This window comes from Ptychodera flava, chromosome 13 (genome assembly GCF_041260155.1).
Source record: "Ptychodera flava strain L36383 chromosome 13, AS_Pfla_20210202, whole genome shotgun sequence".
Lineage (NCBI taxonomy): Eukaryota > Metazoa > Hemichordata > Enteropneusta > Ptychoderidae > Ptychodera > Ptychodera flava.
This window is the reverse complement of record NC_091940.1, coordinates 14,554,156-14,577,749: the sequence shown is the minus strand read 5'-3', so window position 1 is coordinate 14,577,749 and position 23,594 is coordinate 14,554,156. Positions and strand designations below refer to the sequence as shown.

Sequence of the window (23,594 nt, the reverse complement as noted above, 5' to 3'; positions counted from 1 at the left end):
GGGATAATTGGATGGTGAATTAATGTCGATTTAACCTACAGATGTAATCTCATCTGCTTTTCTTTTTAAATTACACACTTGTTTAATGAGTAATTTCCAATATTGCAACATTCAGCTGTACGGCACCTAACACTTTTGAGAAATTTATAAAATATGAAAATCCAATTATCCCAAATTAGTTCCAATCGTGTTAGCTATAGGTATGCAAGTAGTAAAGAAGATAAGAAAGCAAATATATGCAATAATGCTAATTCTTTCAGGCACAGTATCGACAGACAGGAAAGGGTTTGAAGATAAAAATGAACTTACCTTTGTTAAAACATCAACATCGTACCTGTCAAGAACACCAAGCAGGGATAGCAACAAGTCATTACTCGCAATAACTATAATTCGTGTAATGCAATGATACGTTGCTTTGTGTACAAAATATACAACACGCACAAATGTACATGTATATGAGAGATCTTCTTACAACATCTTGATAGAGATATGTAAAGTCTACGACACAGATATAATCCCCTGCTCGGCTTACAATCTGATTGCGAAGTCTTGTTGATTAAGCGTCCGCTGTCTATCCGTCAAGAAATTTTTCTCTGCGCTGATGAACGATTTGTGTGAAAACAGACAGTAAGCCTCAATATCGAGAAGAACCCTTTACGGTGTTTTGATAACTCATTCTTACGTCCCAATAGTGATCGTATTTATACGTATTACAATGTTACAATGTGGACGCTGCTATAATACGCTGTGGTCACGGGTGGTATTTAAACCTTTTATAAACCTGTAGCAGCTGTACAAAACGCCATGTTTTTTAATGAATTTCTGAATGGGGGCATAACACTAAGTAAGGAATTCGAAGAATTTTAATATCGAGAAAGTTTGCAAATCAAGTACAACAGGTACATACAATGAAACTGACAGCAACTCTTCAGTGAATTAACTTCGAAATACGTAAGCTTACTCACAGCTTGAATAAAAGTTCTTGTTTTTCTCTGACAAAGTAAGTCAACCGAAACTTCTTCACAAAAGTGGGGTTCAGATTATCTGTAACCTCCTCTGTTTCGTCATACTGCAAATATGAACCAAACTCGAGGTTATTGCAATGTAAGGTAACGTAGAAATGGATGACATTTCAAAATGTTAAGACTTAACTTATCGCTCTGCCTCGGCAATGATTGCGTACTTACAACTTCCTTGTAGCCTAAGCACTGCAGTATCTAGTCTCATCAGTGATGTGTTCCGATGGGTTTACTCGCCCCAACACAAGTCTCACACGATTGGAACTAATTTGGGATAATTGGATGGTGAAGTAATTCAATTCAGTTCAATTACTTTATTATCCACAATAAATGTAGAAATTTTCCTTCAGGCTCATCATATACAAATTAAAATAGCACAACTAGCGAAAGCATTCTATAAAAAGGGACGCTATTACACATTGAAATGCTTAAAAACACACACAAGGTAGCGACATAGATACAAATATTGAAACATAGACGGAAACAACAAAGGACCAACTGGAGGTTTAAAACATCTACATCGAGTTTGAGTTTAAATTGAAACTGCTGATGGAAGAAATGACTTTTTGAAGAGGTTTTTCTTTGCACGAGGAACCCGAAAACGTCTCCCTGACGGGAGTTTCTGGAAGTAACCATGGAGAGGGTGATCAGAATCATTGACTATATTCTGCGCTTTCCTTTTCACTGCCAGCTGGTAAAGGTTTACAAGGGAATTTTGACGACAGCCAATAATTTTTTCTGCCATCCTCACAATACGAGAAAGCTTGCTTCTGTTTCTGACAGTCAAATTTCAATACCACAAAATGATATTATAGGTTAAAACACTCTCAATGAGGGATCTGTACACCATTTGTAAGATATTTTGACTCACATTGAACGATTTGAGTTTCCTGAGAAGGTATAATCTTTGTTGGGACTTTTTCGCTATATAGTCAGTATTTTCATCAAATGTGAGTTTTTCATCTAGAAATGAACCTAAGTATTTGAAACATGAAACGACTTCAACAGATTCATCGTTGATTGTGACAGGAGTAAAATCCGGGCAAACTTTACAACCAATGACAAGCTCTTTTGTTTTACTAATATTCATATCTAAATAGCTATCTATGCACCAGTTCTTTAAAATTTCAACATTATGGAAATATTCAGAAAGAGAATCTTCCTTTTTGAGTAGCCCAAACAAGAGCCATGTCATCAGCAAATTTGAACAAACAAGATATTGAGTATTGCACCTCATGTGATCTGTGTAAATAGAAAATAGAGTAGGTGATAACACGCAACCTTGTGGTGCACCAACATTCAGTACAATTTCCTCTGACATGTAGCCATTTACCCGTTGTGGTCTTTCTTTAAGAAAATCACTGATCCAGAGAATTATGTTGGCATCGACATTCATATTGATAAGACGTCTAAGGAGAACATATGGTTCAATGGTGTTGAAAGCGCTTGAAAAGTCTATAAAAAGAATACGAATGTATGCATTTGCGGATTCTAAATGTGAGAAAGTAAATTAAAAAGAGTGATAGATGCGTCTTCAATGCATGTTTAGTCTGCAAATGTAAGCTCATCTGTTTTCTTTTTAAGTTAAAAACTTGTTTTTATGAGTAATTTGTAAGATACTATTATCCCGCATTAGTTCCAATCGTGTTGTCTGTACTATACAGGCAAGACCACTATAGTTAAGGGGACAATAGCTGTTGATAATATTTTACGACTTTAATTTACAACTGCAGTTTCTTGACCTACTCCTCAGTGCACGTATATATACGTATATATATATCTATATATATATATATATATATATATATATATATATATATAATCGTTGACTAGTGAAATTACATCCTGTCTAGTATTAAAATATAAACAATAACAATGAACTTTACAAGTTTTACGCGCCTTGTTGAAAACTGAATAGAGTGGATATTTAAACATGCTTTGGGGACTAGAAGCAACATTTGCTGTTGACATATGAAACAAAAATCAAGAAACATTCATCAAAAGTCACTGCTACTATCCCTTTAACCCGACGGGTTCAATTTCTAAGATTGTTGTGTAAATTTAACTTGCATGTGGTGCATCAGCACGCCTTACCTTCACAAATTCTTGAGAGCCAAGACGTTTGGTATACAGAACACATTCTGTAAAAGAGATTTTCGAAATAAATGTCACTTGAAAAAAAAAAAAATGTGAAATGGTGACAATGATGTTGCAATGAGTACAATTCACTGCGGTATAGGTGCGGATACTGGACAAATACCAGGTGTTATAAAAATGAGTTATCGGAAATCAGGCTTGAACTACAGTAACAGGTATACCTTTTATTATCTGTGAACATTTTTCACTTTCTCTCTTTTTGTATTCTCTTCAGGGGAATTTCTCCCAGCAATTGACTTTAGCTTTCAAAGATAACATTGTTTAATATCTAGCGAATCGCTGTACACTTGCTAGTCCGCCAGTGGAAATAAATGTATCAGACACGGCCAAACCGGATATGTGATAGCAACATAGATATGCATGGCTGTACTTCTCTCTCTTGACAAAGGAAATGACGTCATCGTTCCTAGACTTTTTAGAGTAACATTATCTCATTCTGTAAATACTATACTACTTTGCGTGCTCACGAAGAGGCGAATCTTGTTTGACTCATACTGAAACCATTACTGGCTATTGATCACACAATGTTGATAAAAATAGTCTTACTTGGATCGGATTTTGACAACAGATCTCTGTCCAAGATATCCCTATAACAAGAAACAAAACAACAAATTATGGATGTATGTATAAATTTTTTAACACGAATTAATGATACGAACGAGTTCTACTAGCTCGTCGGACCAAAAAACACATCGACTCTTTGACTGACAGCTGTCTTTTATCCCATGGCTGGATATTGAGGTATGTATAACACTGAATAAATTGTCTTGGTATTCTATCCTGCCTGTCTAAAAAGGTGGCTTGACTTTATTTTTGACAAAACTTTGAAGGTAAGTGACACAAAATGAAATCTCTGTAGTCTGTCACACTGAAATAGGTTGGTTTGGTTTTACATGACATCGTTTCCGTGATGGTAAACTCTTAGCCTGTCAAGGGCATGATGGTTTGTCTAGAGTGGTGGATGAAATCGAAAGCGGAAAACTGATGTATATTATTCGCCACGGTCAGGATTAAGTACCATGGCGGAAAAAAGTCACAGACTATCTCTGTGCAGATTGTAATTTCCTGGTTCTGTTTTGGGGTGCGCTCTTCAAATTGTAATTTGAAATTCCTTGTTCTGTTTTGAATTGCGCTCGTAGCTGAATCTATTAGCTGATTAATATCTCAAAGTTGGATATTTTGGCAATCCAGCAATCCTGCACCTTTATGAGAATGCCAGCGACAACTGGGAGATCAGCGATACTACACAAAATTAACAACAGATGACACAAAGCAAACCATAACAGATGAACACTAATATCACACCAGACGTGTCCGGTAAAAACACATCGATTACAAAGCATGCGAATATCTGAATCCAGGTAACAGTAAAATAAGAACACCACTTTGGTACCTCCTCACCCCCCACCCAAAAAAACATAAAATACACAAAACGCCCTACAGGAACTGAGTTCATAGGACGCCCTATTGTAAGTGGATGCTCCAGTCCAACCTTTCACATAATTATCAGAATTCATTGACTTTAACTCAAATAAATCGTGAAGTAACAACTTATATACATCATAGATACAGCAGATTTTATATTGGAAATTGAGACAATCAAAGTTCGGGCCAAAGCGACATTGGTAACACCAGATGTAGTGTCAATGTACACTAATACCTCGCATCATGAAGTTATTAAATTAGTAGACAGAGCATCCAATCAGAATACCACTTAAAACGATTACATAATAAAAAAAATACCGTCAAGGACACTATGTGCTCACATTCGGTTTGAATTGGTCCATTCAAGAAATATTTAAACCAGAAAAACAAGAATGACAAAAGCAAATAAGGTCTCCAACTTAGGTACTGGAGGTCATCTTTAGGAACATGCATATCAACTTCTATAGCAATGGGAGAAGCAGATCCTAAATACATAAGCAAATGTCAACAACAAAAAACAGAGAAGGCTTGATAAAAAGAAAAGGTGGGAGTGGGCAAAAATGCACAAGGGATCTGGTAAAAAAGTAATGCTGCATCATCGATCTTCTAGACCCTATCCCCTCCTGAATATCAAATGTTCCACCCCTTGGTATTACATAAGACCAAATGACAGGAAGTAATTTACAACCTTGGAGATTTTTAATTAATGCCATGAGTGTTATCATTCTAATGTAAACAGCACTTAAGGTAGTAACAGATAGTGAAATGCCTTCCACTGTGGGCGGTGATTACAACATCTGGAAATATCCAGGATCCAAATTTCTCATCAGTTCTTGTATGTCTTACATAGAAAAGTTGCAAAAATTGGTCCAAATGAAAAAAATCACCTCACGCTTCTGGATCAAATTTTCCTACAAATTGGTACAAATATGACAAAATTATGTTCACAGCCTTCAAAATTGTCTCACAACATATCCTGGGTTGGTGTAGGTCATTTAAGGTCACAAACTGAGAAAAGTACCTAAAATATACAAATTTTGGGGTTTCCCAACACTTTGAGCAGAAAATTTATCTAATAACATCTTCCGGGACTTTATACCAAATTACAAAGCTATCAAACAAGGGACTTTATACCAAATTACAAAGCTATCAAACAAGTAATTTTGAGATAAAGTTTTCTTGACCAAAAATGACAATATTGTCTTAAAAATACAATTGTTTATATTTCAGGACAATTTCCACATATCTAACTACTGTCATCTCTGTACGGCTGTGTACCAGATATGAAAGCTGTCTGTCCAGTAGTTTTAAAAAGGAAATACTGTCTAAGATTTTTTGACCAAAAATGACAAAATTGCACAAAAATAGTAATTTTCCCAATTTTGTCATAATTTCAACAAATTAGAAGAGTAACACCCTTGCAAAGAGACAACCCAAATTTGAGAGCGATTGGGCTGGCGGTTTCAGAGAAGAAGAATTTTTACTGAAAATGAGAAAAATCACAAAAAAATTCAGCAAAATACAAAATTAAGGATATCTGCAAAATATTCATAAAAACTGTAGAAGGTTCACATAAGGTACTTGCACACAAATTTTCAAAGCAATCAAAAAAGCGGTTCTTGAGTTATTAATTCTTAACCATTTTCACATTTTGTAAGCTCATTTGCATAATTTTGGCAATGCAGACTTCATTTGAACAAAATCCCATCTATAGCCCAGGATGCATCCACACACCAAATACCAAGCTGAAACGTGCAGCAGTTTGCGTGTTTTTGATGTTGACGGACATACTGTACATACATACATACATACATACATACATACATACATACATACATACATACATACATACATACATAAGTAGTAAAGTAAACGTGGACAACTGGGATTAAGTAAGAATTTTACACCCCATTTTATTCATTTATCTACATGAAGCGAAGGAAAAATTAACCATCCATGTAACTAAAGTGTGACCCTGACCTATATACGAACTCACGCAGGCGCAGCAGTGCATTGTCCTGAACTAAGCGGGGAAATTCCCTGCTGAGCATGTTTATACATGTACGGGAAATTCCGTGTGAGTCATCACCATCAAACTAGCCTATATAAAGGACCCCGTTGTCAGTCCGGCCGGCCGGTCGCGGAGTCTAGCTGATGTTGAACACGAAGTTAACTAAATTTCATATCCATTTAATCCATAATGTCTTAGGTATCTTTCCAGAGGTGGACTAAATCCTTCTTGTTTTTGAATTTCTAGCGCCTGATGAAATATGTTCTGAATAAGTTCTGACCCCGGAGCCTCTGTTGTTGCAGCCTTTTTCTTGTATTTGTGTAAGCAGCTGTTTATATTGAACATAATAATGTTTATATTTCTCTCGTCTCTTTGCTACACCAGTTTTCCCTTGTATCACATCAATAACAACACCTGGTATAGGAGTTAAGGCTAACAGTACCGGAACTGTTGGAATTGCTGCTATTACAGCAGAGCTTACAAGAATTCCCTTAGTAATATTGAGAGCCATATCAATTCGACCCATTAATTTATAACTTCGTCGATATGCAGCACTTGTTCTTTCTATGTAATCAGCAATTGTTCAACGCTTTCAACAACTGAGATGTGCATTTTTACTGTATATGTAAGGGGGATAAAAAATAATTGTAGTAATATAGAAATACAATATGGCAGAAGGAGGAGAAGATATACCACTCCAGGATTTCGATGATGCAAATTTAAATGATGATGATGCTACTGCTGAAACATTCTTATAGACGATGATAATGCTCTTGCAGAAGCTGATCCTTTCCTGGCTAGCCCACAGGTTGATCGTTTGATTGGACAGAGAAGAGAACTTACACAAGATATGGCTGAACAACTCTTAGACAAATATAATATTACTAATCAGTATGCACGAGACGAATGATTATGAATGCTGAGATTAAAGGTGGTGATCTGTATTATAAAAAAATCAGAGTTACAACAGATAAAGGAAGTAGATTTTTAGAGAAATCCTCAATAAAAAGGTTAAAAGGAGGTTCTGAATTTGTAAACAAAGTATATAAATATAGTGAGCCCGAATATGTGAGTCGTACATTGTATTCTGTAGATGTGGAAAACGATAAAATACCGGCTGAGAAGATGACGCCAAAAGACATGGGTATATACAAAGATAAACTGACAGAGTTACGGCAAGATGCTTCTGGTAATGCAGATAAAATACAAGCTTTTGAAAATAAAATCGAACAATGGAACAATCTAAACCCAGAATATATAGCTCTTAATGATGAATTAAAGATTGCGAATATGCATCTTGGCGAGCTTAACAACGAAAAAGTTAAAATAAGGCTAGAGAAAAGAGAAGTTGAAAAACAGTTAGAGGAAATTCCTGTAGAACACACCCAAGCAAAGTAAAAGCTGAAAAACTACTAGCTGAACTTATAACAAGAGAAGCTAAAGTTGACAATCGAATGAATACGAACATGGTAAGATCAGTGGGGCACATGAAAGACTGGCTACGACTAGGTCTCTTCGTGATGTAATTTCCGATCCAGAATTGTCACTCAGGCTGAAGCTAACAGAGTTATTTAAACGAAATGGTATAACAATCGCTGCAATACTGACTGCCCTTGGAATGACAATATCAACAATTGCCCTGGCTGTGACTAGAGGAGGAGGGGGAGCAGGGGGAGCAGGGGGAGGAGGAACAAACGCAGGAGGTTCAGGTCCGCCCAAAGTGTATACAAAAGCGAAAGAAATTGTAAAGCAATTTGGCGAATGGTTAAAAACATTGGCCGCAAAAAGTGCTGCTGCAATACCAGGTTTAATCGGCTCCCTCGTCAGTTTTCTATTAAAAACAGCAGGATCGGTTGTCGGATTTGTCGGAGAACAGCTATGGATATTTTTAACTGGTTTAACATTAGTCATTATAAATAAAATTATGTATTAATATATGACACCCCTACGGCATCAACATGTTTGGTGAAAAGAATATTGCAAAGTTTCTTTCCAAAAATAAAGACCTGTTTGGTTTCTCTGTCGAATTGGAATGGTGCAAACTCCGGCGGGTAAATCGACATATCCTTCGAGCAAATCCAGGTGTCCGACTCAAAGATGATAATCTATATCATAACATTTTAGCTTTCGTGAAGGAATGTCAGAAGACTAACTTCTTTAAGCGACTAGAATTCATAGCTGTATTCCAGGATACTGAGGATGACCAAGAGGCTCATCATCTCCAAGAATATTGGGTCCTTCGATTGATTCGCGACACAGGCAATCGATTTATCTTTCAGGCAGACGGAAATATTTACGTAAAGATGTGATTTATTTTCTTTTTTTCTTCTACTATATACATTACACGAAAAATGGGGTACGATAGAACATTATCACCGACTTTCACCAACGAATACCGAATGGAACGAAGTCAGAAAGAACTCATCACGTGATTGCTCATAATCCAAGTGAGGCAGATCCAGGCCAGACACTTATCATACGATGTCCAAAGTTAGAAAGCGGAGTTACTCTTAGTTCCAGATACTTTCGACCTGGTTTTTGATCTCGAAGTAATGGGAGATGAATATAACCGAGTAGTACAAAATGTTGCAAAAAATTTGGTGGAGCGTATGAAACTCACATTTGAGGGTCAGACACTTTTCGATTTGAATAAATATAACCTTATTGAATGTTATCGCGATCTCTTCAAACATAAAAAGGAGAGAACGAACATGACACTGTACGGAATTCAGAACGAAAATCTAAGAAAATTAAGAAGCGGTTCGACCGATGGAGATCAAAACGTCGTGGGCGATAAGTTACTTTTCGACACATATAAAACAAAATATGCTATTCGTCTCACTCACCCCCAATAACAGGTCATGGAGTTGCATACCAAAAGCGTTAGGGAGTCATATTGAATGGGAAATTACGTTGGCACCCGCCCCCCAATTACTTGTCAGTAATCAGGTTGTTACAACCAATTATAAATTAAAAAACATTCAAATGGAATACGAGACAATTTCTGACCTCGATCTCGCGAGGTCAACTGCTGGTTATTACAACGGTGGAAAAAGTTACCTTTACGAGCATATACATTATTTTAGAACAATCCCATTCAAAGAATCGGACACGGTTATCAATGAAAATATAAATGTACCACGACGTAGCATTAGAGGTATTGCTATACTCTTCACTAAAAATCAGAATCAGACAGAACTGAACAGTGAACTTTTCTTTAATCCATCCATTGAATCTGTGTCTGTATCAATCGAAGGCATTGCAAATAAAGTGTACGCTCAGAAGATGATACCAAGACAATTTTGGCGAGAGGTGCGACGGTATTTTGCTGAAGATAAAGATTGGTGTGAAATTGATATAGATGAGGCCGATTATTTGAAGAATAAATTCTGTCTGTTTATCGATCTGCGTAGCTTTAAGATATTGAGTTTCATGGAAATGGTTTAAAAGTAATGAACACAAAGGACGGAATTCAACTTGAGATCCTGAAGAAAGATGCCTCGTGGGGTGGCGATGACGCTCACAATGATAATATATTTGCCCACATTTATGTTATCAGTGATGCCCTGGTCTCTATTGAAAATAGTAGATTAATGTCTTTACAATATTAACCATGACCCGTCGTCCGTCCTATCGGCCATGTTTCTGCCAGCCATTCGCCCGTGTCTGGATTGTATAGCTGCACACGTTTGATATCATTTGGCGCCATCATGATTTTACTACGCTTTTCACTACGGATTTCTCCAGCCTTTTTCCGTACAAACTGTACAAACTGTGCCGGCTCCGGCTTCTTCCCAGTTTCAAACAGATCTTTATAATCTTCAAAGTTCAAATGTTTTCTAACACAAACATCTTTCACCCCTTTATTTTTTTCGTCTCCGAAGTTGGAGTTCGAAAAGCATACACTTTCGAGCGTATGCCAACAAAATCAAGAATAGGTTCACCATTCAACTCATCTTTAAATTTACCTATCACTTTTTTATTAATCTTCGGAAAGTTGGGTCCGGGCATCCCACTAGTATCATATATAGACTTCTCACCATTCTTTTCAACATCTTCTCGTACTATATCATTGAAAGTTACGTCCGGGTCCGGGATCGGTACACTGTAAACAAAACTGTCAGTATCCATGTAGGCTAATCGTATTCCAGGGAACTTGACCCGAAAGTAATTGTAATGCGTCTCATACATAAGCAGCTTAGAAAGTTCAAGCACTGCCGCGCCAATGAAAACTGGTTTTACATATTTATGCTCATCCGTTTTCAGTTCCAGTAGGGCACTGTCGCAGGAATCGCCATCCTCTTCGGAAGTTATGAAAGTTATATGTTTCATCTTTGGATTATACTTCTGAATCTTTTTACGTCCACTATCCGTGCCGTTCCAGTCCGAAACAAATTAAAGTCTCTGTACTTTCGAACATCTTCTATTGTCTTACCGAACATTGCATTATTCATCAGCTTATAGAAATTCTTTTCGAAATCTGTCCTCCCTTTGCCCTCATTTTAGTGTTAAAGTCAATATATTTCGCGAGACATGGAGCTTCATCGAAAGCAAGCACCCGATAAATCTTTTCAATCTCATTCCCATCCGAAGATAGAATTCCAGCAACTTGTAGTGTAAGACGTATCTCTCTCTATCCATCACACTTGTAATCAGTCGACCGCCCTGCCTCGGAAATTCATAGTGATGTGGTGCTAATGGCAAATCGCTGTGTTCTTCATGTAATTCGGCTGGGTATTCTAAGTCTACTTCTAGAAAACTTGGTGGAAAGGTGGAGCCAGGTCCCCACGCTCCGCCAGCTCCGCCCCCCGCTCCGCCGGCGGCCCATTCCTCCCACTCTTCCATCGTCATCCAATGAAGTCCGCCCGTAGGCATTGCCTGACTCATTGCCCAGCCGTAGAGATTGTTTGCATCGAGATATTTTATTTCGGTCACCGGCTTCTCTGGATCGTAATTCGCGCCAGCGTAAGCCGGATGATTTGTCTGTAAATAATGAATATTACACTGGCTGATACCTCCTCGAATTCCCCGTTGTACGAAAGTCATCTGCTCAGCATCTTGAATGAGTTTAAACTTATTACCCGTGTAAAGTAACATAGCATCCCATGTCAAGCCAGGCGCTGACATATAGTGGGCTGGATCTAACTTGTACGCTTCTAAACATGTGTCACGGAAATTTTCAAATATATTTGCAAGAAGTAGAACGTCAGTCTCACAATAGAATTCCATATAATCACGAATCGTCTTACATCCAACTTCGTCCCATACTCGCAAAGCATGTTCGTAATCAGACTCCGAAATCCCCTCTTCCGTCAATTCGCTATAAAATTCCTCCCTCTCCGGGAGCTCACCCTCTCCCAGTCTGTCAACCGAGTCTAAATATTCGTAGGGGAAGAAACCTTTCGCCCTTTGAATGTCCGGGTACGAAAGTGGGGCCGCCGTCCACCCATCCTCCGGCACAGTTTTTGCCAACTTCGCCAATGACCCCATCATCAGCTGAGCACTGTCCATAAACTTTATAGAAAAGAAACGTCTCTTTATCTCCCTCTTCCCTCCGGCAACAACAATTGAGGCGTGAAAAATAAATGTTTTCGAGAGACCCATAATTCTCCATTGCTCGTCTTAGCTATAATTTTAGGCTCTGGTCCGGAACCCCCATCATCTCCTTCGGTAACGATTTCATGTAATTCTTTCAAAATAAAAGAACCATCGTATCCCTTGAGGTTGTGAAAGTAGATAGGAATGGTTCTCGACGGCCGGCATCCTTCGCAATAGAAGGTCGCTCCTCCTTCACTACTCGGTATCCTGCCGGCTCTCCACATGCAATACAGACTGGATCACATCCGTCGCGCCGGTAATTAGAAGGATCCCTCATCGGTATTATTTTCCAATAATACGATTTAGAATAATACTCGGCCCGTTCTTTCATATCCTTTAGAAAGTCTGTAACACAGGAGAGACCTGTGAATGTTCTTTTACCATAAACAGTGGGTCGGCCCGGGCCTCGTTCCGAAGGTCCCCACCCCCGTTCCACCATAACATACGAAAGACAAATTGGAATGTGTCGGCCGGTCCCCTTCTCAATAATTGCCTCAGTATCTGCATAGACGACGTAGGGAGAAGGAACCTTCTTCCGATGTCCTTCAAATTGACACACTTCCTTAGGAAAATCTGGCTGGGCAGTGTCTGTTCCACAGTATACCTGATGTTTTTCTAATTCTTCTGTTGACTTAAAACCTCTTTTACAAACCATACAAATACACTTCCGTCTGCGCTCATTCTTTCGATTAGTACGAGAATTACGAAGGCGATTTTCCGCAGTAATTGGTACGAAGTGAGAACGGCCGCCGTCTTCACCAACTATCAGTAAGATATTTGCTATTTGATTCCTATCGGCTTCACCTTCGGAATGGGCTCCGCCTTCGGCTCCGCTACAGCTACTATATAACACATTTATTCCGGACGGATCGGGATCATTCTCGTAGATCTGAAATACTTGAAGTTTGACGCTCGGATTTTGCTGCTCGAAGCGCCTGAATACAGTCAGATCGGCGGGCGTAGGAAAGGGAATACCTTCCCAACAGTAGTCAGCCATAAATGGGGCGTACGTATTCCATTTTCTCCTTACCTGACCACATTTCTTTTCACGAAACTCGGGGTCGGCCAACTTTAAACTTGCTACGATGGCGTATTGAAAACAGTTCTCGCTGCCCGAAGGTAGCACCAGATCGCTAACACAATGCTTATTTTTTAACCATCCGGGAAGTTGGACTGCGCCAGCCCCGGGCCAGCCCCGAGTAAAACTTCTACTAGAATTACTTCAAAATTAAGTATCTCCTCGAGAACGAGACCAGAACCCTCAACATTTTCAATTGTATCAAGCATACGATCGTAGCGATCTATTAATTGTTGCCCCACATCCGATCCCGATCCTCTTACATCTTTTGTGTATGTATCATTTAATTTAACATACAATGAACGCGGTTGTGTATTACCAGTTTTCGGATCCGATAATTTGACTTCCATTTCGGTATAAACAGAGTACATCTTTCGGGCCCCTTAACCATACCTTCAATATCCACCAGCTCCCCGATATCCTTGACTCGCTTGACTTCAGGAAATTCTTTTCGTAAAACTGCTCCCTTGAATGCTGTATGTAATTGACGGGACATAATAATCTTTATGATATATACTATCCTAAAAATTTTTTAAAATGAAAAAATAATTATTCTATGATAGGTCATCAAAATCCACTATAATATTTTTGGCAGCATTTATTTGTTTATATATCTCGCCTAATCTTTCTAAGTCGACTAGTTCTTCCACATCTTGAATTTCTGGTTTATTAGGCGCAGCACAAAATATTAATCTCTCAACAGTGAAAGAAAGAGCACGCTTACTTAAGCGCGGTTTAAATGCTAAGAATTCTATCTTACTACCTTTTCGGATATTACGAGGTACAATAGCAGGATTTTCTCGGACTGGCAATGGACTCACTGTTTTAAAACCGCAGTCAATTTCTTGAACCATATCAATACATGTAGCGAAATCGTGATTTCTCCCTCCTCCTCTTTTAAACTGAAATTTAAAATACGCCACTGGCTGCGCCCCGCTCCCTCGCTTCTGATACACTTTAGATGGATTGTAAAATCCGCAGGAATTATTCTTGGAGTGAGCGGCCAGGCTTGCAGCATAACTTTTAGCAGTGCTTGCATCGAAACTTTCACCTAGGGTACGGAATATTATTAAATCAGTAAACTTTTGAAGACTCGGTTGCCAACGGACACACACCCCATCACATGTAGCTGGATCTTTAGAACCATATTTAGGTCCGATGTTGAAAACTACTTCTAGCTCACTGTCTACGTATATGAAAGGATCTACATATTCACCAAATACTAATTGCCTCCATCATCAATTTTGATGTTTTCTCCGGTTTCAAGTATTTTTATTGCATCTGAAATAGAAAGGATTGTCATTGTCTTATCGTATATATCTTAATAAAAAAAAATTTTAAAAAAATTTCTATGATATAGTATCCCAAAAATGTCATACATATTCATAAATGGACCAACTGGAAGTGGTAAGAGTTACGATGCAGTAAATTTGGATCCGTATCACGTACCAGAATTTGACACTAGTTTTTCCAGCAACATTGCCGACTTTTATAATGGGCGTGTCACCCACGTTTCGATTGCCGATTTTCAGAACCAGTTTATAGAACATACGCTTAGTTTACAATGTCAGGCTGGGAGGAGGAGGGAGGTTTCCCTCCCTTCAGAACAATACATTATTTGTGACTCTTCCATAATTCAACATCTGACTTTTTCTCGAATCCGGGGCGTTTCCGTGGCAACGGAAGAAAAAAAGATTGTTTCTAGAGCATTTGACCATTTACCCAGTTTCATTATCATATTCAAAGATATGCCTTGGGATTATTGCAGGCGGAATGTGTTGACTCGAGCCAGGTCGTACGAAATAGCCGCCTTAGAAGAACTAGAAGAGATTCACAATAAGTTCAAACAGACTTTCTTAGAAATTTGCCACGACTACAGACTTCCATGTTTGGTAATTCGGAACGCTCTTACCCCCCTCGTTCTCAAGAATATACTTAATCCAACAATTGATACCGAGACAGTCGGACCAGTAGAATATCCACGAGCTTTTGACTTTGGAATTGCATGGAGCGGCGGCAGCCAGGGATTTTTAATAGACGGTTTCAAGGAGGAGGAACTTGAAAAAGCGTACTTCCACCTGGTCAAGAACAACTAGAACAACCTCGAGTCTCACTAAAGAACCTACACAAACTTCTTAACGCTTGTGAATCTGTGTGTGCTTATAATGCTTCGTTTGACCTACGAGCACTTGACATTATGAAAAGTGGGGACTTTGAAGTTACTTGTCTATGGCTTATGTCAGTTGTGTACATTATACTTCAACCAGAACTTATCGATAAAGCTGAAAAAGGGGACTCGAAAGAACGGACTGTGGTAACATGAGAAGTCGTTTTGAAGATCTTGCAAACTTAATATGTTCAGGAACTGAGGGGGTACCACCTCATCCACATACGGCCGAAAAAGATGCAGTAAGTGAACATTACTTACGACAGTACATGATAAATACTTGGCCAGGTGGGGGGTGGAAGTGGGGTGGTAAACTGACACTTTCGGCTTTCAAGAAATTAAGACTTTTTCCATGGTACTTATTGAATAACTTTCGTAAATACTTACGTTAGTACTTACGTAGTACTTGACAAGTACCATGGACAGGAACTTACGAAGTACTTACGTAGTACCAGCACAGGAACTTACGAAGTTCTAATAACATTTCCTCCGGCTCCCAACTATTGAAACTTTCTGGATAACCTTTCCATTTATCAGATAATATTTCTTTCCTCTAATTTTTTCGTCTTCAAAATTCGTTCTACTCTGTACAGCTCGTCCGAAAGGGCGCTCTGAAGTTCATCAGAATAGAAAGTGCCGAGTATTTCCTCTCCATTCAGATCTTTTATTTTGTAAACTGGTGGTGTTCCCAAGCCAGCTGCGTACACAACTTTTGAAACTACGAAAATCTCCTCTGTCCAATTTGGCAAATATCCTTTCTTAAAAGTGGTCTTGTATTTTGTAATTCGGACACGTTCTCCCGGCTTGAATTCAGGGTTGGCTCCCCCGGCTGCCAACTCAGGACCGAATAGTGTATAAAATGCCTGCCAATCGTTCTCCTCTGTTACGTCCCTGGGTTTCATTTTGATACTTCCGTGAACGGTGTTATTGTAATTCTCGAGAAGGTGGGGTAGAATAGAAAGCCATTCACGTGTCTGTCTGTATGTAAAGTATTTCCACATCATCGTGAGGGTCCGATTAAAACGTTCAACGACGCTAGCTTTTTTGTCACTGTAGGTGTGAAACCAATGAATGCCTGACTCCTGGAGCCACCCCTGCATTTTCTGATTAGTAAATTCCCGCCCCTCATCTGTCTGAAGTTTGTCGGGTCTTCTCCAGATTTCTTAATCACATCTTGTAGTGCCTTCAGAGTGTCATCGGCCGTTTTTGACTGTATTGGCCTAGCCCAGGCATATTTACTGAGTACATCGATTACTGTTAGCATGTATCGAATGTTATGATTCTCTTTTGCGAATGCTGCAGGGAATTCCACAAGGTCTGCTTGCCACTGTGAGTCTATCGATGTTACAAAAACGCGTCGGCCGCCGTAGCATGAGAACGAGGTACCGGTTTATGTAGATTATAAGTTAGCTGAGTTTTTAACCAGTCCTTCACCTCTTTCTTAGTGACGTGGAGTCCGCTGGCCCGTGCTGCGTCATACAATTTTTGTACACCTCCAAAACCAGTTTTCGGGTTGTAATATAATTCTCTAAGAGTTCCTTCGGGGGTGCCTTCGGCTTCAGCTTCCATAATTGCTATATTATACGAATAATTTTATGTCGTACGGATTCCGTAAACGAAATACTAGTTTACTGAATGGTCCTACTTTTCAATTGCTTGATTAGGCCCACGGCTTCCCGTTCTGACACCTCCATTCCATATTCTTTTATAATAGTTTTGTTGTCTATCTTGTTCGGTGTGTAAAATAGTACTAACATCTGTATGTTTTCCCTGAATGGTTTACTAATACTAGTATATTGTTGAGTCAGAACCCAGACAGATAATCCGTCGTGTCTTGCGCTGAAACCAAGTTGGACTAAAACGTTACTGCGCTTCTTCATATCTTTGGACGAGGCGCAGTCATCGAGGATTATTAAAGTGTTCGTCCAGCCCATTCTTTATGCACGTAGGTTAATGTATCATCCACTGCATCGAGTCCGACTGGAAATATAAACACATTATCATCGGTGAAAATGAATCTTCTATTATACGCTTTATTATTCATGAATGTTGGGCAAATGAATATCACATATTCGAATTTCCTTAAGTACGGACCGGTGAGGAGGTCCAACATAAATTCTGTTTTGCCAGAATATGTCGGTCCAGTTATAATCATGTTGAATGGTGGGGTTACGTATATTGACATTTCCTCTGGATCTATATACTGTAAATTAATGAATCTCTTCTAGTTCTTTTAAGTTACTGGTTCGAGTTAGATGAAACCCAGTCACATCGACAGCATCTGAATGAACTATATAGTTAGTGACTTATTCCAGTACCTACAATAGTAATGAATATTGCTAAAGATAACAAACCAATTTTACCATATTCGTGAATAGGGTCTGCAGATGCTGCCCGTTCCGGGGAGGGGAGGGGAGGCCCCCGAGTCGTGTCATTGTGAGGTGGTGGTGACTCTCCGGGCTCGTCTTGCCACTTCACAGGATCTCCCCCCTCCTCCCCTCCTCCTTCCATCTCGTGTACAGCACTTTCTCGAACTTCCGTGTTTATATCACCGTTCACCCCGAAGGACATAGATTCTGTAGCGTATTGCAATTCATTATTATAACCCGAGATTGCCGGGCCCGAAAGAATGACCATCTCAGACGGTAAGAGAAGTAAATTTGGCGAAACTGCCATATCAAGTTTGACACCAGTATTCATTATTGTGTCTTGATATCGCCTATAACTAATTACTTTGTCGGTATTGCGAATTTCATCTTCGAGGAGAACACCGAATTCTTTTCGGACTTGCTGTGCACTGCCAGTATCACCCACTATGGTACTACGAATATTTGCTTGTGCGCCAAGTATGCAATATACGTAGGCTTCAAGGCTTTCATTGAGGCGGGCGAGACCGGCCTTTGTTAGTCCCGAGTCTCCCTTCAGAGGAATGAAACTATGTATTGTCCCTCCGATCCATCATTTCGGAAGAAATAATAGTGTGGTCTGTCTTTGTCGGGCAGTACATGTTTTTTCTTTCCAAAAATGGTATGTGTATAGAAAACGCCTCCGTCGGCGGAGAGGAAAAAGTCATGACCGTTGTATATCGCTTTTGGCTGTCGAACGGGACCACGATTAGTGTAATATTCATACCATAACCAAGACCTTTATTTTGACCTTTTCGATAACGAAAGTCGGACTTCGTTGGACTTATATTTCCAAATTCTGTACATAGAAGTTCATATTGGACGAGATTGTATGGATTGTCGCCCGCTTTGAAGGTGGGGGTATCGTCTGGAAGTGCAACGCCCATTTCGTGAAGGATCCGACGTATTGTAAAGTATACATGGAAACGGCAGAATGATCGTATTTGCGGAGGAAATTTCTTATCAAAGAGATGGGCGAATGATATACCACAACCAGTAGTGCTGCACCATACAGCGAAATTCAGTTGCTGGTCCCAGTATTTCATCTTTGGGCTGCCCAGCCAGACATTACTTTCTTTTGCTGTTCTATGAGTGATTACATTATCTTTGAACACATCCCGTGGATGGAAAGTAAATTTATCTGTCGGCGTTACATATATTTCTAAGTCCATGAGAATAGGTTTTATTCCCCCGTCCGGTTTGGAAGGAATATCAGCATGCTGTACTGTCGGTACGCTCGTCTTATTCAATTGAAAAGCAACTGGGAATAGGTCTGTACTCATTATTCGTGTTTCTATATACAGATAGATTTAAATGGAGGAGAATTTTCTCGGAATCCCTGTCGGAACGATTTCTTTAGGGGTACTAACATTCCAGACTATGTTAATACTTTATTTCGGATTCAGGTTTAAACGAATTTTTTATTTTTTACTAAGAATAGATAACATACTGCAAACAATGGAGAATTTAATAAAGTCATCGGCAGCGGCAAATATGGCAGCGCATTCCGAAGGGGCTTCGGCACCTTCAGCGCCTTCGGACAATAATCAATCCATAATAGAGACAAAACGTGAAAAAATACTCTGTGTCATCGCAAGTGGTCAAAGTAAGTTATTTTTTGGTAAGGAGTTTACAGTTGCTGACGTAGAAAAATGGAAAGATGAAACGGTGGTTAAAGCCTTCAAAATGTACGAAGCGAAATACAGTTCTCTTATAAGTGATACCATCACTCAAAGTTTCATAGATCTAGGAGCCCGTGCAATCAGTCAGGTAGTTCCAATCGATGATCGAGATAACTATGCCACTGATCTTAAAAAGGATTTTATACTAAACAGTGAAATAAAACGATTATCAGGACGGATAGGGTACACGTGGGGGCCCCTGATTGCTCTAATTTCCACCGGTTTAATTACGGGTAAACATTTAAATTTTAAAAAAATCGGGTTTAATATAGTACCTGAAATAAATGGATTCAACTTCGCCGACTCAGCAAACGACTCCGTCAGAAGCCCCGCCGACGACCCCCACACCGCAAACGGAAACGACTCCGACACAGCGCAACATAGAGAAAGTGACGTTACCGCCGAAGCATCCAGGGAGAGTTGCTGCGGGCAAGCGACTAGCGGAATGGAACAGGCAAAACAGGGAGAAGAAACTAAAAGCAATGGAGGGGGGAGAGGGGGGCGATGCGGTAGCAGACCTACCGCCTACAATGAAAGAACAGTGTGATAATAATTCACGCTGGTATAATAAATGTTATCTTGTTTTAGGAATTGTGGGAGTTTCATTGACTGCATTAGGGCTATATTGGGGGCGTGCTCGGCATACCCCCTGTCCCGTTAATCGAACGAGTCCAGATCGGAAAGATCCCCCCCAGAAAGCGAAAAAAACAGAGCACGTAGCAGCTCCCTCCGGAACAGTTCCGACAGGGAGGGGGAGGGGGAGGGGGAGGGGGGTGTTCCCAGCTCCTCTACATTGTATGAGATGGATTACTCCCCATATTTTTTATTTTTATTTTTTTTATTTTATATACTAGTCAGCAATCATGGATATTAAAACAGTTGTAAACACAATGTACGATGGAATTGTAATCGCAGGACTTGCGATGGGATATCTTATGATCTCCAGCAAATTTCTGAAAATAGAGGTTGGCGATCTAAGTCGACCAAATTTAACTCACTTGGCAAAATTAGGCGGTGCGACTGCTGCCGCGGTTGCGACCAAAGATCTCCTTGAACAGAAAAATATTATTCCTGCAGAACCTTATACTTCGTAATAATAATATTCATCGAACATTTATACTTAGTAATATATACATACAACGTACAACGATGATCATTTGGATTGAAAGCAAAACAGGTGAACCTGTTACTGTTAATTTTTACCCTTGTATTGACACGACACAGTTTACGAAGATAAGACTGCTAGAGTGCGGACTATATAATTCATGGCATAACATAACATCGACGAATAATGTAATAAAATATCAAGAAGGTGACCAACCGAAGAAGACTAAATCAATACGTCCAGGTAACTACAATATCGATACGTTAAACAAAGCAATCGGGTTGAAGCAAAAAATTAATTTTGAAAAACATCTGCCGACAACCATGTTTATCTAACTTTGGCTAAAGATATTAAAGTCTATTTCAATGCCACAGGTAGCTTCGCCAACGTCGTCGGCTTTTCAGATAAACCTGAGAACAACCCAGTTATAAAAAGTACTATGAGTCCGAAGAAAGTGGATTTCTTAACAGTCACTAAATATATAGTTCATTCAGATGTAGTCGATTTACTGGAAATTATGTTTCATTTGGTTCGGGTGCCTCCGGAGGATACATACAGGGGAAAGTATCGAACTGTTTACAAATACTTCCCATCCGGGATACGAGAGAAATAAGTGAAAAGGTTACTTACGATTTAAAAACGGAGCAATTTCTATGCCATTGAGAAAAGGGGGAGATTACATGAATTCAATGCGTATCTGGATAACAGATCAGGATGGGAACATGATCGATTTCAATAACTGGCCAATTAGCTTTTGTATTGAATTATTGTAGTCCCGAAGCGGGGCCGGTGTAACCCTATCGGAAGATAACCATCCCACGACCAATCCTCCAGCAATATAGATCATCTCATATTTCTTTTGCTCAGGACTGGGCTGATAATAATCTGAGAATTGAACTTCTTTGCCTGACGTAGAGTTGCTTTGCACCGCTTCTGCTTCTTCCAGGATTTCTGCATCTGTATCTCTAATTCTGCCGCAGCATGTGCGTCCTTTGCCTGATTTTCTCTTTCCCAGTCAGCCTGTAGTAATCTTTTTTCTGACCAGACGTTGCGATCATGTTCAAATTTTTCTAATGCTTTATCATGTCGGATCTTTTCTTCAATAAGAGCGTCACCATTACCAGAAAGCTTTTGTCCGATAATATTTCCTCCTGTAAATGCCGTTGCATTTAATACAGCACCGAGAACTGTCATTCCTATAGCTGAAGCCATGGTTGTGTATATTACAAGGTATTATTTTAATTTTCACTGTATATAGGTCCCTACGGAGTATGTCTGATCCAAGTGGCTTCGGTCTAGGTACAATTCGTATGCAAAATCTTGAGCTTGAAGATCTGAGTGATGTTAAAGTTAACAATAATACTAAGATGGCTGCTAATCATAATAAGGATTACGTCCTTCGTTATAAAGACCGCGAAAAATATTTCGTTTTAGCCAATGCCGCGGTGCAATCCCACGAGCATGCTGTAGAATTTTCCGAACTTAAAGACATTGATGAAACTGTAATTGACGCCACAAAGGCTTCGAATGATCCTACTCCTTTTGCTCTGACATGGGATGGGGATAGTCAGAAATTCATGCCTTATAATGTGCCGCGTAACATCTTAGATATATTGGATAGTGAAATTGCAGGAGGTGTTGCTGAACCACCAGGAACTCCGAATGTGATTTATTTTGATAGCAATGTAAACAAATATAAATTGTTAGATTTTCGTAGTTGGCTTACTCCTACAAATCCATACATTGCACTTCTTGGTATACCAATTCATCTTAAAATTAGTCCTCTTAATACAATAATGAAGGCAGATAATACACTAAGAAGGTGGATAAACGAGGGGGAGATTATTGCTCGTATACAGCTAGCGGAGTTCCAGTTAGATTATTTTGGGACACAACTTTAAAGAAACTGGGTCTTAAAAGTGTCGGTGATGAGGCAGCTGAATTAACTTTACAGACAGTAAATCAACAGATGACTGATAATATGAAAATACTTCAACATGGTACAGTTCTCATTAGATGTGTAAAGTTAGCTACTGGAGATGATTTTGACGATTTGGTTGGATATTATGCTATGAAAACAGATAACAGAACAACTTGTGATATTATCTAAGTATTGATAAAGATCGGGGAGGGGAAATGAGTATTGAATGTTTTGTTGGTGGGAATAGAATAGAGAACGACTTAGGAACTACATTTGTACGTAGAGATAAAAGAGTGAACACTTTAGATATCAGTACCATTCATCTGAAACGTCTCATATTATTTGAAGTAATGGTCTTCCGTCACATTTTAAGTTCAGAGGAAATTACTAAAATTTTATCTATCAGGTGAACAAGTTCGCACCGATAGGAACTCCGAGTTCAGAAAAAAAACCTACCGGAAATTCAGACCTCAGTCATGCAGTAGAAAAAATTCACATCAGCTAGACTCCGCGACCGGCCGGCCGGACTGACAACGGGCTCCTTTATATAGGCTAGTTTGATGGTGATGACTCACACGGAATTTCCCGTACATGTATAAACATGCTCAGCAGGGAATTTCCCGCTTAGTTCAGGACAATGCACTGCTGCGCGTGCGTGAGTTCGTATATAGGTCAGGGTCACACTTTAGTTACATGGATGGTTAATTTTTTCCTTCACTTCATGTAGATAAATGAATAAAATGGGGTGTAAAATTCTTACTTCATCCCAGTTGCCCACGTTTACTTTACTACTTACATACATACATACATACATACATACATACATACATACTACATACATACATACATACATACACACATACATACAGACGCCATCGACTTCAGCCTATACGATAAACTCACATTGGTAAAACCAAATGTGAGCTAAAAATCAATAAAATAAATGCTAGCCGTGCTAAAAATAATCTTAAAAGCAACATGCTTAAATTCGACAATGAATTTTACCAACGGATGTATGGAATCTCC

The 23,594-nt window shown here is 39.2% G+C and overlaps 1 protein-coding gene across 3 annotated transcripts in view; it reads right to left on the bottom strand.

Moving 5' to 3' along the window:
• Positions 1-23,594, bottom strand: part of LOC139147534 (copine-8-like) — a 58,072-nt gene that overhangs the window by 31,079 nt on the left and 3,399 nt on the right. For all 3 annotated transcript variants that reach the window (XM_070718650.1, XM_070718651.1, XM_070718649.1), the window contains exons 2-5: positions 3,723-3,763; positions 3,114-3,160; positions 966-1,069; positions 310-334 (exon numbers count right to left, since the gene is read on the bottom strand). In XM_070718650.1, coding sequence (XP_070574751.1) covers positions 310-334; positions 966-1,069; positions 3,114-3,160; positions 3,723-3,763 — 217 coding nt within the window. The remainder of the gene's footprint in view (positions 1-309; positions 335-965; positions 1,070-3,113; positions 3,161-3,722; positions 3,764-23,594) is intronic.